The 20,235-nt window shown below is 33.1% G+C and overlaps 1 protein-coding gene across 2 annotated transcripts in view; it reads left to right on the forward strand.

The window, feature by feature from the left end:
* The first annotated feature begins 247 nt into the window (after positions 1-247).
* The window catches only part of LOC148596459 (SMAD family member 3-like), a 45,125-nt gene continuing 25,137 nt past the window's right edge, over positions 248-20,235 (forward strand). Inside the window, exons 1-3 of one of the 2 annotated variants that reach the window (XM_088564505.1) lie at positions 248-593; positions 14,783-14,976; positions 16,938-17,069. In XM_088564505.1, coding sequence (XP_088420631.1) covers positions 388-593; positions 14,783-14,976; positions 16,938-17,069 — 532 coding nt within the window. In that variant the 5' untranslated portion in view covers positions 248-387. Of the gene's footprint in view, positions 594-12,345; positions 12,494-14,782; positions 14,977-16,937; positions 17,070-20,235 lie in introns of those variants that run through there. The other variant, XM_088564506.1, reaches the window with a different exon arrangement.

Genomic DNA, 20,235 nt, shown 5'->3' on the forward strand with positions numbered 1-20,235 from the left:
TCAATTTTACACATGAAAATGACAAATTTTCCAATAAAAGCCCCTCTGGCTCTGGATCCGCCACAGCTCTGTCTCTTTATAAATTATAATTGATTTTTTTCTATCAAATATGAACATTTTAACCAACCTGACCAACTCATCAACATTGTCACCTCACGAGGAACTCCAACCGAATGTCCTTCTAATGTCGTCTGCATCTTTTTTTTAAAGGCCCATTTTGCTTTGTGGCGAGGTGGTTCTTTGGTATGAAACTACCTCCGGCTGCGCATGTGTTGTAATTATCAACTTCCGTCTAGCATTTTTTTTTGTAATTTTCGATATGATTCTCTTTTTTTCAGTTTTAAAAGGAAAAGTTTGAACACTTAATAGTTTCTGTTTTGTGTAAAGATGACAGCTTTGTCTCCTTTTACCCCTCCTATCGTTAAACGGTTGTTGGGGTGGAAAAAAGGAGACACTTCTGATCGCGACGATAAATGGAGCGAAAAAGCTGTGAAAAGCTTAGTGAAAAAACTTAAGAAGACCGGTGGATTAGACGAATTAGAGAAAGCGATAACTAGGCAAGAAGAATCTACGAAGTGCATTACTATTCCTAGGTGAGACCATAATAACTTGTTCGATTTTAGCAACTAAAATACAAGAAATACACTTGAGTTTTTTTGTCTAATGTTTGGGGCCCTCCTGGGTGATACATTATTGTACATGTCAAAAGGTTAACCTGATTTCTTTCTCTGTAAATGGGAATTCTGCTTTTCCAGATTCGAATTTTACCCCCATGACTCTTTTTTTAAAGTTGCTAATATTGTTAGGGACTTTTTGCACTTGTAATTTCAGTACTTAATGTTGGCATAGGATTTGCTTAAATATGTAGTTATAGGCCACATAATGCAGCAGATCCTTTCCGTGTTTACCTCATTAGCATCATGCTTCTATCTTCATACGAGATAAAAGCGTTCCTCTTTAGTATCAAACACAGGTTCTACATGTATTTCTTGCTAGTATGAGAACGGGAAGTTTACTTGAAATGATCGGTTGGCTTTGAACATTACCCAGTTGCCAATTCAGGCACTAAACCTCGAAAAGACTATATAGATCAAATACATTAGCACGCCCCAATATTTATGAATATTCATGGCCAGCTGCATAATCTGGTTCCCTGGTCAATATCATAAGCAACTCAAAGATCCCTACAAGGTACCTTTTTTAAAAAAATATCATTCACATGTCTATGCATGGTTTTTGCTTGTATTAAACAAGAAGTTCACATTGAAAGATAAAATGATCTGTTATTCTTAAATGTATGTAATCAGTGAGACTGAATATTTGATGACTTTGAAGACTTTAGTTTTTGATTTTAATGTTTATTTACTTTAGATTTTGCCAATTTCTACTTTTTTGACCTCGTAAAATCATTATCAGGTCTGATACATGTGTATGGCACAAAAGTAGTTTTAAGACACACATTTATAATGAAAGATAACAACGAGGTAATCAATATTTTTTGTATGATTTTAATAATTAGACCACTGGTAAACAAAAGCAATGATGAACTTACAGTGCACTCAGTGACGCTTGTTTCTCCAATACTGAAGTCAGAGTTTTAAATCCATGTTAGTCAGTGAAACACCTGTAAGTCAATTTTTTTCTCAAGTAAATGTGAGTGTTAAACCCACCCAATTGGAACATGGTATATTCTGGTTGTTAGTTGTGTACAGAGAATCACTGACCTGAAATTCAACCAGCATGGTGAATTAATCTCATTGATCTACGCCAACGATATGGACGTTGAGCTCCCAGGTCTCTGACCTCCAAAATTAATTTAGGACCCCTAAAAATTACAACTGCAGAGGCCAGGGGACTTTTGAAAATTCTCAGTCCAATTGCAGAAATCTTTACAAATAGTAATACATTAATGGCTTCTACTTTGCAATTCTTGGGACCTGTACATGTAAGTAGTTTCTATTATTTGTGGAAAAGCCATTCAATTATTAAAACTATTAGAAACAAAAAGCATCACCAGACTGTTTTAACAAGTCTGTCACTTGATTCAAACTTGTTGGTACAACAATCAATACTTTCAAAGTGTATTATTTATAATTATTATAGTAATTATCAATTTAAAAGTACAGAATTAAAATATGAAAAGATTGCTGTCTTTCCAAAGGTTCCGGTTTTTTTTTCACGACATTTGGTCCTGTGATGACATACTTTTTTCAGGACCGAACCAAGTTTTGCTGTCCATTTTGACCAGAATCAAGAATGACTAATATCAGAAATTTTGATTTCTGGTCTGGCATTCCAGATTTTTTTTACTGGTCCTGTCACAATTTTACCAGTGATATCCGACGGTCCTTGGACCTTTGGAAAGACTGAGATTGCATTATTACACTACATTCAACAACATTTGTTTCTCTAACACTCAAGTTCGACCTGAATGAAACTCGGTGTTCCACCGACATTTTGAGTGTTTGCCACCCGGATTCCATCTAGCCAACATGGACTGTTTGTACAGTACAGCTCCCAGCATAGTCTGATAAATACCATGGTGTACCTCCAATACCTGGTATGCCAGGTATGAATCATTTGAAATTGATTATGTTATTTGAAATATACATATGTACATTTGTACAACTCTCTAATTGATAAATATATTCTGGTGTCTCAGGAAAAATTTATCTGTCCGCAATGACAGTTGATAGTAGAAAAAGTAATTTACCTGTAAGGTAAAACTGATTTTTAATTAGTGTTTGAAAACACATAATAGTGTGTATAAAATTAATATAATTTGTTATTGACATGAAATGATCAATTAAACTGATGAATTTTAACTGAAATACATGTACATGTGTACATGTACATGTGTACATGTATTTTCTATTTCAATTTCAAATAAATTTATTCCAAAGTTAAAAGAATACATAAAATTTAAAGTTTCTGGTGTTCTATCCTGACATGCCAATAGAAGAAAAATGGTATTAATTTTCAAAATAAAAATCAGACTTAAATTTAATTTTAAAAGGGAATTTCAGTTGAGTTATATTGACCGCCTAAAATTACGAATAATTTTTTTTTTCATTATGATTACTTGTACATAATGTAGGTGTGTCAGTAAAAACAAAATGTAGGGAAAAATTAGTCACAGAAAATATGAAGTTTGTTTGGAGCTTTTATGGAAAATGTTAAAAGATAAAAATTTGTATTTTTTTATCATTCATTTTATATCATTTAATACTGAAATTAAATAATTTTATATTGCATGTAATTTGCATACATGACTGAAAATTTGAAAGTTTCATTTTCATAAAAAAAATTATATAATAAAAGGAATGAAATGTGAAATAAAATAACTAATTATTTTTTCATTGGCATGGAATCCAATTAGTTTCTTTATTCATGCATTTTTTGGAAAAAGGGGGAGGCCACATACCAGAAGATGACAATATCCAGGATAATTAGATTTTAATTGAAATCAAGTTGTAATTACATGTAGCAACTTAAAGGTTTGTATGATCATCAATTGTATAGTCAATGTTAAATGTAACTTTAAAAAATGTAAATGAAAACGTTTTGGTCGCTTTTAATATGGGAATCTTATGTGCTGTTATATATGAAGATTTCCATTGTAAAATATATTTTTTTACTTTCATTTTTTGCTGTTGTTATTTTAATTTACAATCAAATATCCAGGTGTCTGTAATTAATTAAATCTTTATTTAACTACATATCAAATAAATTCTGATATTAAATCATAAAGCAGAGAAATGTGTGTTTGTAAAAATTTAAAAAAAACAAAACAAAATATAATTTCTTAATTATGATTTTCATAATAATTAAATGAACTGCAAACAAATTTTCAAAATATTTTAAAATGATAAATATATAAATTGTCACATACATGCAATAGTACAATTCAGTTTTTATATCAAAATGCCAAAACTAATCAAAGGCAAAATAGTTTAAATGTTCAGGGGGTTTCGTTAATTTTTTGCAATTAAGGTACCTTTTCTTTTGTAGAAGGTACTTTACATCATTTTCTTTTATAAAACTATAAGAGAGTTCTTTGTGATGTCATCACTTACCTGTGATTTGGATTTGGTTGGCAAAAAATCCCTTTAGTGGCATGGGGCATCAACTTTAAATCATCATGACTTTTTCGTTTTTTAAGATAATTGAAAAATTCTTTTGGTTCACTACACTGCAAATAATACTCTTTTTATCCACGGAATTGTAAAATAGATATTCAGTAATTAGACTATGTGAGCACAGACCCATCGAAATTTTTTTAAGCACATCTGACATTCGGTCAGACACAAGGTGATGACTTGTCTGACCGAATGACAATTTGTCTGACCGAAAAAACTCTGAACAATTTATCGACACGCTAACATTTTTGATGGGGGGTGGGAATCTCCAAGTACATTTTATTATCAAGCTGATTTTAAAACTACTGGGTATGGGCTCTTGAATTTGTTAATTTGTCACCATTATTCATTTTGGCTAGAGTGTATCTGATGAGTCTTCATAAACGAAACATGTGTACTTTGTTTTGAGTTCTTTGTATTATATATTGTTGATTTTTTAAATTTGAAATAAAGTATTGTTATTAAATTATAAAATCTATTCTCAATCTCTGGCATAAAACATAATCATTTCAAAATTCAACATTTCATCTTGATAGTCAAAACATTCACTGTCTTCATAATCATCATCATTGTCAAATGAAAATTTGTTTTATCAGATGTTCAATTATTAATCTTTATCAATTTCGATGTAAAAGAAATATACTTTATTATTTTTTTCATTATTATTTTGACAATATAATGACCGCATGTTTCACATGTAAACGAGTAGCGAGACAACGGAAGGGACGATATATCAAAGGACGAAATGACGTGTAGCCAATGAACCGGAAGTTACATATTATTGTTTACAATCGAATTGATTGACTATCTCGCTAGACTGTAGACTAATTCACGTAATTATTAAAACGTTCTAGTTTTATTATTCACAAAAACCACTTCAGTTTTGAGAAAATCTTTAACGTAAGAAAAAAACATCGGACACCCGGGCCGACAAGCAACGTGTATTTACCGGACCCGGGACAATTTTACCGGACAGGTCCGACGGTCCGGCAGGTTTCGATGGGTCTGTGAGCATAAAAATCTGAAAATAATTTTTAATGAAAATAGAAGTTTACATATAAATATCATTTCAAGTTTATTTTTTAAGTAAAAGAGTAAAAGATTCACATAAAAATATGAATTATTTTATCTAAATGAAACATTTTACAGAATCTAAATTAGATATCAAATAACAAAGCTATAAAGTTTTGAAAATTGGGATTCTAATCATGAAATTGTCAATTGTTTATGTAGTTTATTTGCCAACCAATTTGACACTAAATGATATGCAAATTAGTGAATATGACATCACTAATGAGATTGGCGAACTCTCCTATATTTTAAGCCCCGTGCAGGTCCGGGTGTTAAAAGAATAGGCCTGCAGCAGTGCTAAGCTTGTAAAAGTTGACTAAATAGTGTCAGAAACCTAGCTGGGGGATAGGCACTCTGCCCACAGAGCAACTGGGATGTGTGCCTCAGGTGGTGGAATGGGTACCCCTGGCATGTTACATGCAGGGGTTGTCAGGGTATGATACAGAAAACCTGGCTGCAAACCATAGTTGTGCACCGTGTTGGGAAAGATGTCACGTTCCTCGCACGTTAAAGAACCCTGCTGTGGTATTAGATAGGAGTAGGAACCTTTGCGCTCTGCCACAGGAGGCTAAATTGCCCAACCCTACCCATCCCCCCTTTTTCTATTGGCAATCAAAATTTGACGACCCAGTTATCCTTGTGTCCCATCCTTTTCTGCAGGTAATTTGGAGCAGTTAAGGTAAAAAAAAATTAGTCATTAAAAATTCGGCATCACTTTGTTTTTTTTTTTATTTTGTACATGTTTATCATTTGTTGATGTGTTGTTTTTTTTTTTTTTTTTCATTTACAGCTACGTCCAATGAGTGGAAGATATCATGTAGAAATACATGTATTATTTCATATTTTGATCAAGTAATAATTAAATCTTTTGAAATTTTAATTTTGCATTTGTTAATTGATAATCACTATTTATAAATATAAATAAAACACTTTGAAAATATTGATTTTGTAATTTGATTCGAGTGACAGACTTGTAAAAACAGTCTGGTGATGCTTTTACATGTAGTTTCTGGTAGTTTTTAATAATTAAACAACTTTTCTAGAAATAAAAGAAACTAATTACAGGTCCCAAGATAATAAGTACTTGAGAATTGTAAAGAAGAAGTCCTTAATCAGGACTGGGAACATTGTCAGTAATAATTACATAAGTTGCAAGACCTTGTCCAAGTGAGGATGAGATGGCATCCTCAGCCAGTTGTTCTCGACCGATAAAATGCTTCAAGTTAACCCTGAGAAATTTCTTATTTAAACTATGTTTCAAATACAACCTACATATATTTTTGTTTCAATAATAAGTTTTGTTAAATGGTTCCGAACTTTCATTGATGCTGACTGATGTTTACTCCCAAATAAAAATAATCCCTCAACGAACCTCGTACATGTACAGTTGTCTGTTTTTAGAAATTTAAATTAACACATTAACGATTTGTGTCTGGTCATCACATGGACTGCAATTAATTTTAATTACTCAATACAGGACAGTCATGAAGTATCAGTGTGGGAAACCATTTTTTTCCCAACTTGCCATACTGGCTAGTGAAATATTGATCTTGCTAGCCAAATAGAAATTCAACTAGCAAAAATTTTTTTTTGGGTGTATTGTCTGTACTATCATCTGTTTTCTCTTGGATTTGACTATCTTCTGCCTTTCTTTTTCTTTCTTCAACTATCTTTTCATTTGTTTCTAAATTAATCAAAAACTTTTCCATTTTTAAATATTTCCTGCCATTGAAGTTTTTCATGTACTTTACAGTAACAAAATAAGTACTCCATTTCTGAACTCATATTTCAACAGATTCATCATCATGAAACAAGAAAATGTTTATCATTTGCTTCTTGTTCATTTTTATTGTGACATTAAACAACTAATTTGCAAGGCAACATTTCATAAATTACCAAGATAATTTCCTTTGACTACTAATACGATAACGGGACCGTCACATAGATTTTGGCACATCCTATTAACTGGAAATTAAAGTGGCAGATCGTAAACAATGCTTTAGAAGTCAATAAAATCGTGCAAAATTCACTTATATATATTCAAGCTATACTTCTTAATATGTAGGGAACTTATTTTTAATGTATGATGTTAAGGGATGTTTAACTAAATAACCTGTTGGCTGGTTAACTTTCCTTGGAACTCGCCAATCAAATGACAGTCGCCAAATTGACGAGTGTAAGCTAATGAGAACTCGCCAAATTACACATCTACTCATATTTGGCGAGCTGGCGAGCGGTGGTTTTCCACACTGAGTATGTATCAACAATAAATGTCTTTTTTTACGATTGTCACATTTTATTTCTCAATCTTTCGTACCACATGTTAATCGTCTCAGCCGCTGTTTTATTGTACCGATGCCTTGGATTAATTTAGCTTGACAAATCAACCAGGCGCATTTTCACCATCATGATCCTTTTTACTACAGATTTATTTTTAGTGATTCGTGATGAAAGCATTGTTTGTGAATCGTTTTCGTTGGAGTTTTATGTTTGTTCTTCGTGATTGAGACATATATTTTGTTCTCGTGATTTTTTTTTTCATTACGGAAATAAAGAGTTCCATTAAGTTGTCTTTCTTGGCTTAAAAAGTTGAAGTAGCATGATTTAATTTAGAACCTGGGAGAATTCAACACGTAAACAAGTAATGAGCCAGTAACATATTTGATTGTACTTAATTGAACCAATCTACAACACAAACAACCAGCTTCTGAATCTCTATTATAGAGATTGATTGGGGATATTCTTTTTATATTTTCGTGATCCGTGATCATGGAAATTTATTTTCTGTGAGTAATCATTGACAAAAAAATCAAGATTTAGAATCGAGATGAGAACCCCCCCCCCTCAATCAGGACTCTCAGTATCAATTTCGGCAATTGGACTAAGAATTTTCACATGTCCTTCAGACTCCCTTCTTGTGATTTTCTGGGTCTGAAATGAATTTTGGAGATCAGTGACCTGGGAGCTTGGGTACTAACGTCCGTATTGTCAGCGAAGATCAATGAGCAATGAGATTAACTTCACTGTGATGGGTGATTTTTCACCCAGGTTGGTGGTTCTCCGTACTCAATTAACAACTGGAATATACAATGTCCCAACTGGGTGAAACACTCACATTTCACCGTGAAAACATCCGACTGACACCCTGTTTCACCGACTAATATGGATTTAAAACTCTGACTTGAGTGTTATAGAAACACAAGTTGCGAGTGTAGTGTACTTGTTGAAAATACAAAGTAATTTTTCTACATATCTGCCACTCCTTGGCCACAGCTATAAGATCTGGAGATCGATAAATTTAATTTCAACTTGAAAATTTATAGAATGGGAAATCACAACTATAAGTTTGTAGTTAAATTATGCAGTATGTTCATTTATCTAGTTGTTCCATGTTAACCGACATTGAACTTGAATTAAACACAAACTGGAGCACTGCTACAATGCATTATGACTTCTGGTGTGTATGTGTGTATGTGTTTTTTAATCTCCCTTGTAAATTGCTGATAAAAATGTATATCTTCCCTTGTGCAGGCAATTTGACAAATTTTAAAACCAACCCAGGACTTTGATTGTAAACATAAAGAAAGTAAGATCTTTAATTTCTGACTGTTTTAAGTAATCAAAACACCTTATAACATGTTTAATTGTACATGTACATGTAATAATGTATTAGCTGCCTACGAATATACTTAGAGCTGTTGGAGGCAAAATTCATATTCAGTTGCCAAAAAAACTGAATTGGAAAAAGGACGAAAAAATACTCATTTGTATACATGTACATGTATGTACAGTGTAAAGGGGAGTTTTTATTACAGTACAGCTCTCCATACCTGTACATGTATGTTAATAAAGAAAATATAGAATTGGTCATTGTACAGTGATTTTATTAGCCTTTTCAAAACTATATATACTTATACTACATGTACTTGTGACATCCTTTCTATTGGGAATAATACATTGTATGGATCATTTATTTATTTTTAAAACCTTGAATTTTAATAAACGTAATAGAGGATGTCACCCTACACTGTTGGTAACCACACCCTACACTGTGGGTAACAATGACACCACACCCTACACTGTGGGTAACAATGACACCACACCCTACACTGTGGGTAACAATGTCACCACACCCTACACTGTGGGTACCAATTAATCTTTTTTGGGGTTATTTTTCAGGCATTTTTGACACAGTTTGGGAAACTTTCATCAAGGGGAAACACAGACTTATTTTGGGGGTAATTGAAGGCAAACAATATCACTGCAATAATGGTATAGATTGTTTTCTTCTAGTTAACTCCCTTTCCACATTTCTTCTGTTTATTGTCTGTACCTACATACATGTACATTGTTATAGCATGCTAGAACAAAGGAATACGTGCATTATGTTATGAATATGGCCCTAAAATATCAAGTTTGTTGAAATAATGTAAAATGTATTCAAAACACTATTAGGATAATAAATGTTCTGACTGTGGCATTAGTTCATTGTAATGACTTGATAATGGTGGTACAGTATTCATTCATTGTAATGATGTCGTTAAAAAGTGCGAAATTGATAGAATATCTGAATTTTGGTAAACTTCAAATAGTTCGGTTGTCCTTTTGATGCAGTAATTTTCTCAAGGAGGTAGACTTAGGGTACTGCAAGGGACACAACTCTTACAACTCATTGGAACATTTGTATTCAGCATTGTACATCAATCTCATTTAAGCGACAAAGTAACTTGGATCGATTTCATTCTGTTTCAAATGAAATCTTGATAGACTTTCATAGTGAAAATGAATATTTTGGTATCACTGATTCAGACCCATCGAAATTTTTTTAAGCACATCTGACATTCGGTCAGACACAAGGTGATGACTTGTCTGACCGAACGACAATTTGTCTGACCGAAAAAACTCTGAACAATTTATCGACACGCTAACATTTTTGATGGGGGGTGGGAATCTCCAAGTACATTTTATTATCAAGCTGATTTTAAAACTACTGGGTATGGGCTCTTGAATTTGTTAATTTGTCACCATTATTCATTTTGGCTAGAGTGTATCTGATGAGTCTTCATAAACGAAACGTGTACTTTGTTTTGAGTTCTTTGTATTGTTGATTTTTTAAATTTGAAATAAAGTATTGTTATTAAATTATAAAATCTATTCTCAATCTCTGGCATAAAACATAATCATTTCAAAATTCAACATTTCATCTTGATAGTCAAAACATTCACTGTCTTCATAATCATCATCATTGTCTTTGTCACAAAGGCTCTCCACAATGTTAAGTGTTGAGTTAACTTCAACTTGTACATTATCAATATCATTCTTTTCCTCATCAAGTATTTCAACATCTGCATCATTAGTCATTATAACATCAACAGTATTTTGTGTTTCATTTTATTTTTTTCATTATTATTTTGACAATATAATAACCGCATGTTTCACATGTAAACGAGTAGCGAGACAACGGAAGGGACGATATATCAAAGGACGAAATGACGTGTAGCGAATGAACCGGAAGTTACATATTATTGTTTACAATCAAATTGATTGACTATCTCGCTAGACTGTAGACTAATTCACGTAATTATTAAAACGTTCTAGTTTTATTATTCACAAAAAAACACTTCAGTTTTGAGAAAATTTTCTTTAACGTAAGAAAAAAACATCGGACACCCGGGCCGACAAGCAACGTGTATTTACCGGACCCGGGACAATTTTACCGGACAGGTCCGACGGTCTGGCAGGTTTCGATGGGTCTGCTGATTTCAAGACCGGTGTCTACCTCCTGAAGCCAATTATGATTGCCTCTTTGTTATGGATTCACAATTAACACTTTCAATACTTGATGCTTAATTTTCAGTCGTATCTAATTGTCTTTGTTAACAAGTTCTAATACATGTACATGAAAATAAGTATTATTCTGTTTCTACACTGATGCAACCAAACATTTTTTGGGGATTTTTTTTTTCAGCTGTACGTTTATATATGTAAGTATCTGTGAAAGTAAATTCCAGATGGCCATGTTAAGTAGCAGTCTTTATAAGAATCATGCAAGTTCAGTAACATGTGATACACCCCCAAAAAGGCTACACATTTTTATTTTTGTTATTGAGTTACATTTGATCTGTCTGCTTTTAGGAGACAATTTTCAGTTGTATCTAAATGGCCAGTAATAGCCTTAATCACCCCTTCTCCTTGTAAAAAAGGTTCTAATGCATGAAAATGAACTACTATTCTGTTTCCACACTGATGCAACCAAACATTTTTGGAGGATTTTTTTTTCAGCTGTCCATCTACAATTTAAAAGGCTAAAAATAGGGTGAGAGATGAGATGTCGGTGGTGTATTATACAGTATAATTGGATTTACCTTGTTATATAGGTGGAGTATTGGAGATGCCAACCTTTATGATTTGTCCATAATTTTGAAACTTGAAAAAGTTTGGGACTTTCTAATTTACAATTAAAGTAAACATGCAGAATCAATAGAAATTGGCAGCTAGGAAAATTTAGAAGTTTTGAAAACATTTAAAATATTTCTTTATTAACATTCCCAGCTGCCTGTATTGAATTTGATGTACATGTATAAGTTTTTTGAATGATGGTGAGTCAAAGTGATGGTTTCAGGGGAGGGGCTCCTGGGGTAACCAGTTGGAAACCCCCCTTCATTTAGAAAAAAAAATGTTAATTTCATATTAATTCTTTAAACTCTTATAAAAGATGATGTTATTGAAAAGGAGGGGCTACTGGGGTAACCCTCATTTATGGTAAGTTAGAAAATTTCTTAGTTTTTTATTATGTTGAATTTTGTAAACACTTATGATGTAATCTAAATGAGGGGTCCCCCCCCCCCCCCCATCAGAAAATTTTGTTAATTTCATGTAATTTTTCGTGAACACTCATTAAATATAAAGTGATCCATGAGGAAATACATGAACAATGTGTACATGTACATGTACACTGTAAAACGTTTGTGCCAAATATACATGTATGTATAGGAGTACATGTACATGTATATGTAAGCAATATGCATCAACATTCCCCCTTCTATAGCTGAAATAATCTTATCTGTTGTCTTGTCATTAATTTACATGTATATATGAGTTCCCAATATAGAAGTAAGTATCAAGTCTTAAAATAGATCTATATGTATTCCATCCAATCACTGATTATTGATGTCTATGCAACAAAAACTCTCCTGTGTAGAGATAAAAAAAAATCAATACTTTGTTTTGATTAGAAAGGGCACCTGTTTGTGTATTGGCTTAGTAAACAAGGTCACAAAAAGGTAGGTCAAACTGTCTGGGTCAGAATTGTTTTGAGGCCAACCAAAAGGGAACTTGGCTGGTAATTTATTTTCTAATCTGTACACAAACATAATATTGGAAAATATATACATTGCTCAGAAACTAGAAATATTTGTTAGAAAGAGAAATAAAAAGTAGTTTTGTCCATATCTGATGATATTTGACATTATGATATGATATCATTGTACTAATGGACCTTCTGTAGGACATTGTGTTAAAGTACTAACATTCCCCAATTTTGACCCCAAGTTAATAGTGGGGTCAGGAAGTAAAACCATTAGTCAGGTAGGGTTTGTAGTGAGGGGGGGGGACCATTATAGCTTAATTGTATGAGGGGGCAGTGAAAAGGGAGAAATCATGAGTTCAGGAGGATTCATTGCAGCTTTATTGTTGGAGGGGGCAGGTAGGGTTTTAGATAGGGAGCGTAGTGTAGGGAGGGTTATGTTATCCTATAAAGTAGGGTTGGTATTGAGAAGAAAGGAGTCATGGTAACTTTATTGTGGGAGAGGGCAGGGAGGGTTTGCAATTAGAAGGGAGGAATCATTGTAACTTTACTGTGGGAGGGGACGGGGAGGGGTTGTAATGAGAATGGGAGGAATCATTGTAACTTTATTGTAGGAGGGGACAGGTAGGGTTTGTTGTGATTATGAAGGAATCATTGTTACTTTACTGTGGGAGGAAGGTAAGGTTGGAAATGAATTTTCATTCAATGGGAATTAATATTTTGGAAAATTCATTTAAAAAACAACAGCTAAAATTGCTTACTACCCACATGTAAAAGGTATCTTCTGACCTTCAGCTTTTGTTAAGGAGGTAGACCTGGGGTAAGGGACATAACTCTTGAAACCAGTAATATGTTTTTATCATATTCAATTTTACCAAAGTCTTTCAAATTTTCATTTGAAACAGAATAAAATCAGTCCAAGTTACTTTGATGCTTACATGAGATTGATGTAAAATGCTGAATACAAACATTCCGATGATTTGTAAGAGTTGTTGTCCCTCACCTTTAGTTCATCTCATCCTTGTAGTCAGCTAAATTGTCCTGAGCACATTACACTACTTTGTAATATGTCATTGAATCCCGTTATATGTGTTGTTTTAAGTACAGCTCTGCCTAGAAACCAGCCAGAAGATTGTGATTAGCGATTCATGCATTTCCTAATCCCAAATATTTTGTGATTGGATATCCTTTGGTAGGCCTCATAGAAACAGTTTTGTAGGATTTTAAAGGGAAAACTCTAAATGAAGATTAACTTTCCCACACTTGAAGTTTGCTTCTATTCTTAACAATTTTTTTTTTAATTTCAAGCTTTCTTCTTGCTAAAGGGAATTTAGTGTGGCATTAAATAATCAACTTTTCTACACCAAATTTGCACTTGCCTTGGGTGTCAGAAAAGTGGAATCTTAGAACACTGATTAACACTTAAAATTGGGTTACATTCTACTACAGATTAGTAAGGGGAAATTTCCTGCTGAAATTTTTACAATGTAACCAGTCAAAAATTATTTCGCAATATATAGCAGATCAGAGGAAATGAACATACGTGTAGAAAGAGATGTTTTTCAGACTAAACAAATGTATTTTGTAGAGTTTCAGTGATTTTCTTGAGATATGATAAATCACCTCCTGCCTGATTTTTAGAAAGAACCATACTTACTATAAGTCTTGGTACAAGTAAGCACTACATGTAACAAAATACAAACATTTTTAAATGGCAGAGAATTGAAAAGTTTTGCCCAAACATTGCATTAATTGTTTGTTTTAACCACCTTGGTTTTCTTTGGGATACATAGCATGCTTACCTCAAGTGTCAGAGGCTGTGTTCAATCCTCAGCCGAGACAGAGACTTTAAAATTGGTACCCACTGCTTCTCTGTCAAGGACAAAGTATTTAGCGGAAAGAGTAGTGGTTAGCTCAGAGTGGGTTGACATGTAGACTACTAGACTGCTGACATGCCCACCAATAGACTAATAGACTGTTGTTTCAGTGATCTAGCACAAGAGAGATCCAACTCAGCATATTGGATTAGTACAGAGCAGGGTCTGTTTGATTGGTTTAGTACAGAGCAGGGTCTGTTTGATCGGATAAGTTCAGAGCAGGGCCTGTTTGATTGGTCTAGTACATAGGAGGGTCTGTTTGATTTAAGTACATAGCAGGGTCTGTTTGATTGGACAAGTACTGAGCAGGGTCTGTTTTATTGGTCAGTTGTTTTAAGTCGTGAAATGCATGAAATACCATAATCAATAATCATTCCTTTTTATTTCAGATCTTTGGATGGCCGTCTTCAGGTTTCCCATCGAAAAGGTCTGCCCCATGTGATTTATTGCCGTTTGTGGCGTTGGCCAGATCTGACCAATCATCAAGAACTACGGGCAATAGAGTCTTGCGAATACGCCTTCCACCTTAAAAAAGACGAGGTCTGTGTCAATCCTTACCATTACACAAGAATTGAGGCCCCAGGTAAGCAGGAGGTTTCCTCCTCCAAATATCTGAAAAAAAGTGAGATATTTCCTAAGGTATTGTTTTTTAAAAAATTTTATTCATTACCACTTAAATCGGAAATTATTATTATTATTATTTTTTTTTTTTTTCTACTAAATTTGGCTTTTAATGACTTGCATTACAATAATGGTCGTTATTGTCTCAATCTCAAGTACCAGATTGTCTCAATCACACGTACCAAATAGTCTCAATCGCAGTTACCAGATTGTTTTAATTACAGCAGACCTGTTTACCCCTACGCTTTTTGCGTATTTTCTACTATTTTTGGCTTAAAAATACGGCAAACGCTTTCATTAAGGTTTCCTACGCTTTACAAAGAAAAACAGGTACAAAAAATAAAAATGCGATTTTTGTCATTAAAATATGATTCTCGCGAACTGCGTTTCAAACCTCTCGTGGCCGATCGGTAATAGTAAACAAAAACACTAGAGAATCCCAAGTGGATATCCGGTTAATTTCCTAGATTTGATTTGGCTCGTATACCGAGGATTGTTGTAAATGCTGAAGTGACTTTGCCAATCGTTAGTTACACGTAGAGCGTGTAGTGGTGATTGAAATATGTCAAAAAGAAAAACAGGATGATGAGGACGCACCCGGAGCGTCTGATACATGTGTGAATAAAACTGTTCTGCAATCAAAAGTTACCAGGAACTCAACATTAAGCTATAGAATATATATACAGACTCAGACTCATGTCATCTGCATCACTGAAAGGGAAGGATAAGAACAGTAACACATTAAACTAAGATTAAGATAATTTCTTTCTTGGTATAACAAAGTCAGAGAGTTCCATTCATGCTAAAACATGAAGCATATATAACCAAAGATGCACCACCAAAACATGGTTTCAGTCCTAATTTACAAATCTACCCCTAAAACATCAGAACTACTCCTTGACAAGGCTTCAAACTACTCCCTGTCATAAAATGAGGTAAACGGGTCTGTTACAGGTATCATATCATTTTGTTTTAATTCAGTGTAATTTCAATTAAAAGCCAAACAAATCAGGAGATAAAATATCATTAGCAAGATACATTTACAGAAGCTGAAGATTGCTGAATTTGTGATGGACTAATGGTACGCCCCAACCAGAAGTGGAAGAGCTAAAACAGCTATAAGTTAGCCTGTATTGTCAAACCTGTCTTAGGTTACCACATGTATTCAGCATAAGCCTATTTTACATGTAACTGACTTTCTTATGAATCAGTGATTTTACTAGCACAAAAATAATTTTTCCTTCTCAGGCCTTGGGCAAGGTGTAAATTTCCAGGACATCAATCAAATTTCACAAATAGATTTCCTATACCAACAGAGCGATGACATCTGCTTTTTTAGCTGACCTGCTGAAGGCCGTGTGAGCTATTGCCATCACTTGTCGTCCAGTCGTTGTCATCATGGTCTTCCTTAACAGTTTTTCAGAACTCTTCTCCTCTGACACTACTAAACCAGTTGGAACCAACCTTGGTACGAATGTCCTTTTGCTATCCTGCATAGAGCTGATGTTGGGATTTTTGATCCGTTGAAAAATATGGCTGCTGTTCCTAAAAATAGAACATAGGATTCAAACAGTAGTTTTTCGCATATTACCTATACATGTGGATCTCCAAAATTGTTAGATTTAGCTCAGTTCTTTCTATTGCTGAAATGATCCTTATTATAAGGCCTACAAAAGTCTCCAAAGACCTAAGTTGTCAGACAACTGCTTGTAAGAGTTATTTCCCTTGAAAGATGTACAGTTTTCAGCCAATATCTTGAAAAAAATTAATAGATAGAAAGAAACTTTCACTTGCTGAAATGGTCCTTATGATTAGTCTTACCAAAGACTTCTTGGGTCAAAACTGTTAGATCCCTGATTTTGTCAGGATGCCAGTTACCATAGAAACTACCAAATATGATCAACAGTTTCTTTTCTTTTGCAGTGTTACCACCAGTTTTAGTACCAAGACATAATGATATCCCAGATAATCTGCCGCAGTTGGAAAACTATGCCATGACGGTGCCAGAAAATACTGACTTCCCCAGCAGCAATAGTGAAGTGTTCAACATACCAGGTAAGAAGTTTAGAGACTACTCAGTGTCTAGGATATATTTAATTCCATACTTCTTTTTCAACTGATAAATATTTCGATTGAATATGGTTGACTGCCATACAGAAGACATTGTTAATTTTTTTAACTTCATATTTTTGAACGTTGAAATTTTCCTCACACTTCTCTCAGCGTTTTGAAATTTAAACCTGTTGGTATGCCCCATGGTGGGATCCATTTTTGGACAAATTTTAACCACAACTTCCTGTCTGCTGAGGACTTTTTTCATGTTCCTGATATTATGATTGAAAGCATAGGTATTGTTAATTAGCCATTGCTCACAGACTTCTTGTTTTTTGTGGACTGCAGATCAATCAACGATGTAGCAACAACAACAAAAAAATCAAGGAAAAAGCTTATAATTAATCTCATTAAATTATAAGTAAATGGATCTGTTTGTATTGTATCACAAGATGCCATATGGTGTCAGTCTTGTATTACCTTTCCTGAGTGGGTGTATGTTAAAACATGGAGGCTAAAAAATATAGTGAGCTTTCTTTTTGCCTTTTCCTGTTTTTGCTTCTTGGCAAATGATTATCAGTTTTAGTCAAACGTGCAAGGTTTTAATATCAAGCTATTACACAAAAAAACTTGTTTTTGAGGAAAATCAGTATTTTCATGAAAAATAATGCTTCAGAAAAGGGGACTTTATTATGAATTTAAAATGAAAGTGAAAGTAGAAGTATATTTTTAGTTCAACCTATTCTGGTGTACCAAAGTTAATGCCTTATTTTTCTAAATAGGACCTAAAAATTATTTTGACATTTCCTTAATGGAAAAACATGGTCAAAAGTTATATTGAAACTCCTTGTCTATATTTAAAAAAAAAGTCATGAAACTTTAAGGTATACTATAGCCTATGGGGTAAAGAATACGAGACCTGAGACCATACCTATGAACTGTTAGTAGTTATCTCCCTTTGCAGTATATAGGAAGAATTATCTCCCTTTTCAGTTGATATGAATTTGTTTCTGTGTCTGCTTAGGGTTACATTGGTTGAAAAGTAGCAGGACACAAAACTGTTATTTTATTTTGTGTATTAATTTTTTATTTTTATTTTTTTTTTTTTTTAATTTTTTATTTATTTTTTTTTGCCATATCTGAAATCCATGATCTGCTATTGGGATGCTTTGTATACTGGAGTAAATATAGTTCACACATTGTCCATGTCATTTTGATTTGAGCTTCACTGAAATTCATGTGAACTTCACATTAAACTTAAGTGTTTTTCATACGTAATTCATGTAACATATAATCATGTGAATCATTTGTAGCATCAATTAATTATTTGTAGGATTTTCTCTCTCACATTTTATTTTCTCAATTCAGTTCAAAATTATGTTAAATTCAGTGTGTAAATTATGTTAAAAAATGTTGCCTGTGTAATAACAGCACATAGTTTCTGAGTACTTCTTTATTTATTGCCAGGCCTTAAAAATTCTAACAATAAAGCTGTTGGTAATTTGATAAGCTTATTTTTTAGTCTGTGGCAGTTTTGTCTGGGAAGAATATTGATTTTGTAAAAGACAAAACAAACGACAGAGTTTTGTCTGTGTGAATATATTGTTTAAATGATTCTTATGCTTCTAGATTTAAGATTTTTAAATACAAGTCTCTTTGAAGTTTAGGCAATATTGAATTTAATATTGATGGGTTCAAATTAGCACAGGTCTAGGGCCCACTTCCATTAAAAATCTAAAATTAAGATTATCCTCAAATCCTTCTTTAATTCAAACATTAACAAATCAAATCATTTGTAAGTGAAGACTTTTTTTAACTCATTGAAAACAAATATATAATCTTTGGCATGAAAAATGTCACATATAAACCACTTCTATTACATGTATTATTCACGTGTTTCAAAGAGTAACCTCTCATCAGCATTAGAAGAAATACTAATATGAAGTTGAAAATCTAAAAAGACATTGTATACAAAATGTACTCAAATCATTCATTCAGTTCTTTTCTAAATTCAGGCAAAACTTGTTTTGATTTTGGAAAACTGATAAAAATTACTTTATAAATGATTTGAGTACATTTTAAAGACAATTTTTTTACAATGTAGATGTTATAGGAGTGCATACATTGGAACTTTGCAAGAGTTATTGTTCTTGATTTGGTTAGATTTGGTTGATTTTAGTGGGAGATGAATTTTTGATTTATGAATGAATTTTTGTTTTGTAAAAATATAGGGTATATTATTCAGTGTTCTAGGATTTTTCAGAAATTGAGGTTTCCTCGGGAAAAATCCATATAAAATCAACTTTCCCACAGTCAATGACTGCTTTCCTAACTAAGCAAATTCTTACAGCATATGAAGTTTTCAACTTGCCACAGGAAAGTATAACTAAGTACCTAACTTTCCCCGACCCAAATTTCACGGCAAATAGGACACTGTGTAGACTGAAAAAGCATTGTTTGGTAGGTTTTCTACACCATGAATCACTTTACTATTGGCCATGTCTGAATTTTATATGGATTGGTACTTGAAAGCCTGTCTTATAGATAAAGTCAAAGGGAAAGTTGTTATGAAAACTGAGGGATTTCACTAATGATGTATTGATGTTTTACCTATTTGGATACATTTTTGCATTTTTCAGGAATTTTTATTTTTTAAATTATGCAATTAAGAGGAATTTGTTCTTAGTTTTTTTTTCTTCATGAATTAGATTGGAAATATTTTTTTATTTATTTATTTTAATTTTACTTTTTGCAAAGCACTGAACATGAAAATTTCAAGTGCAGATAACTCATCATTCTATTTAAAAATTTCTGACCATTGATGCAGAGATCAAATAATGATCTTTTCAAATGTAGAAAGCATCCTTTGAGTGACATTATATTGTCTCTTCAGCGAGTTCTTGACATGCTTGTTTCTGCTTTTCCTAGTATGCCTGATTCTTACAATCCACTGTACTACTGTAATACACACATCTTTATATTATTTTTTCAAAATAAAAAGTTCAGGCGTGAAATGATTTTGGAGCAAAAACAAATGTACCTACACTTAAACTGAAGGATGTTCACTGTTCTATTTAAGAATAACAATGGTTGTGTCTTTTATAATATTTCAAAGCTAGAACAATATAAGAAGACAAAAAGATAGATTAGCCTGCTGGTTTTTGAGAAA

This window comes from Perna viridis, chromosome 15 (assembly GCF_037379345.1).
Source record: "Perna viridis isolate PV_CMFRI_1.1 ecotype Kerala chromosome 15, ASM3737934v1, whole genome shotgun sequence".
NCBI classification, from domain to species: domain Eukaryota; kingdom Metazoa; phylum Mollusca; class Bivalvia; order Mytilida; family Mytilidae; genus Perna; species Perna viridis.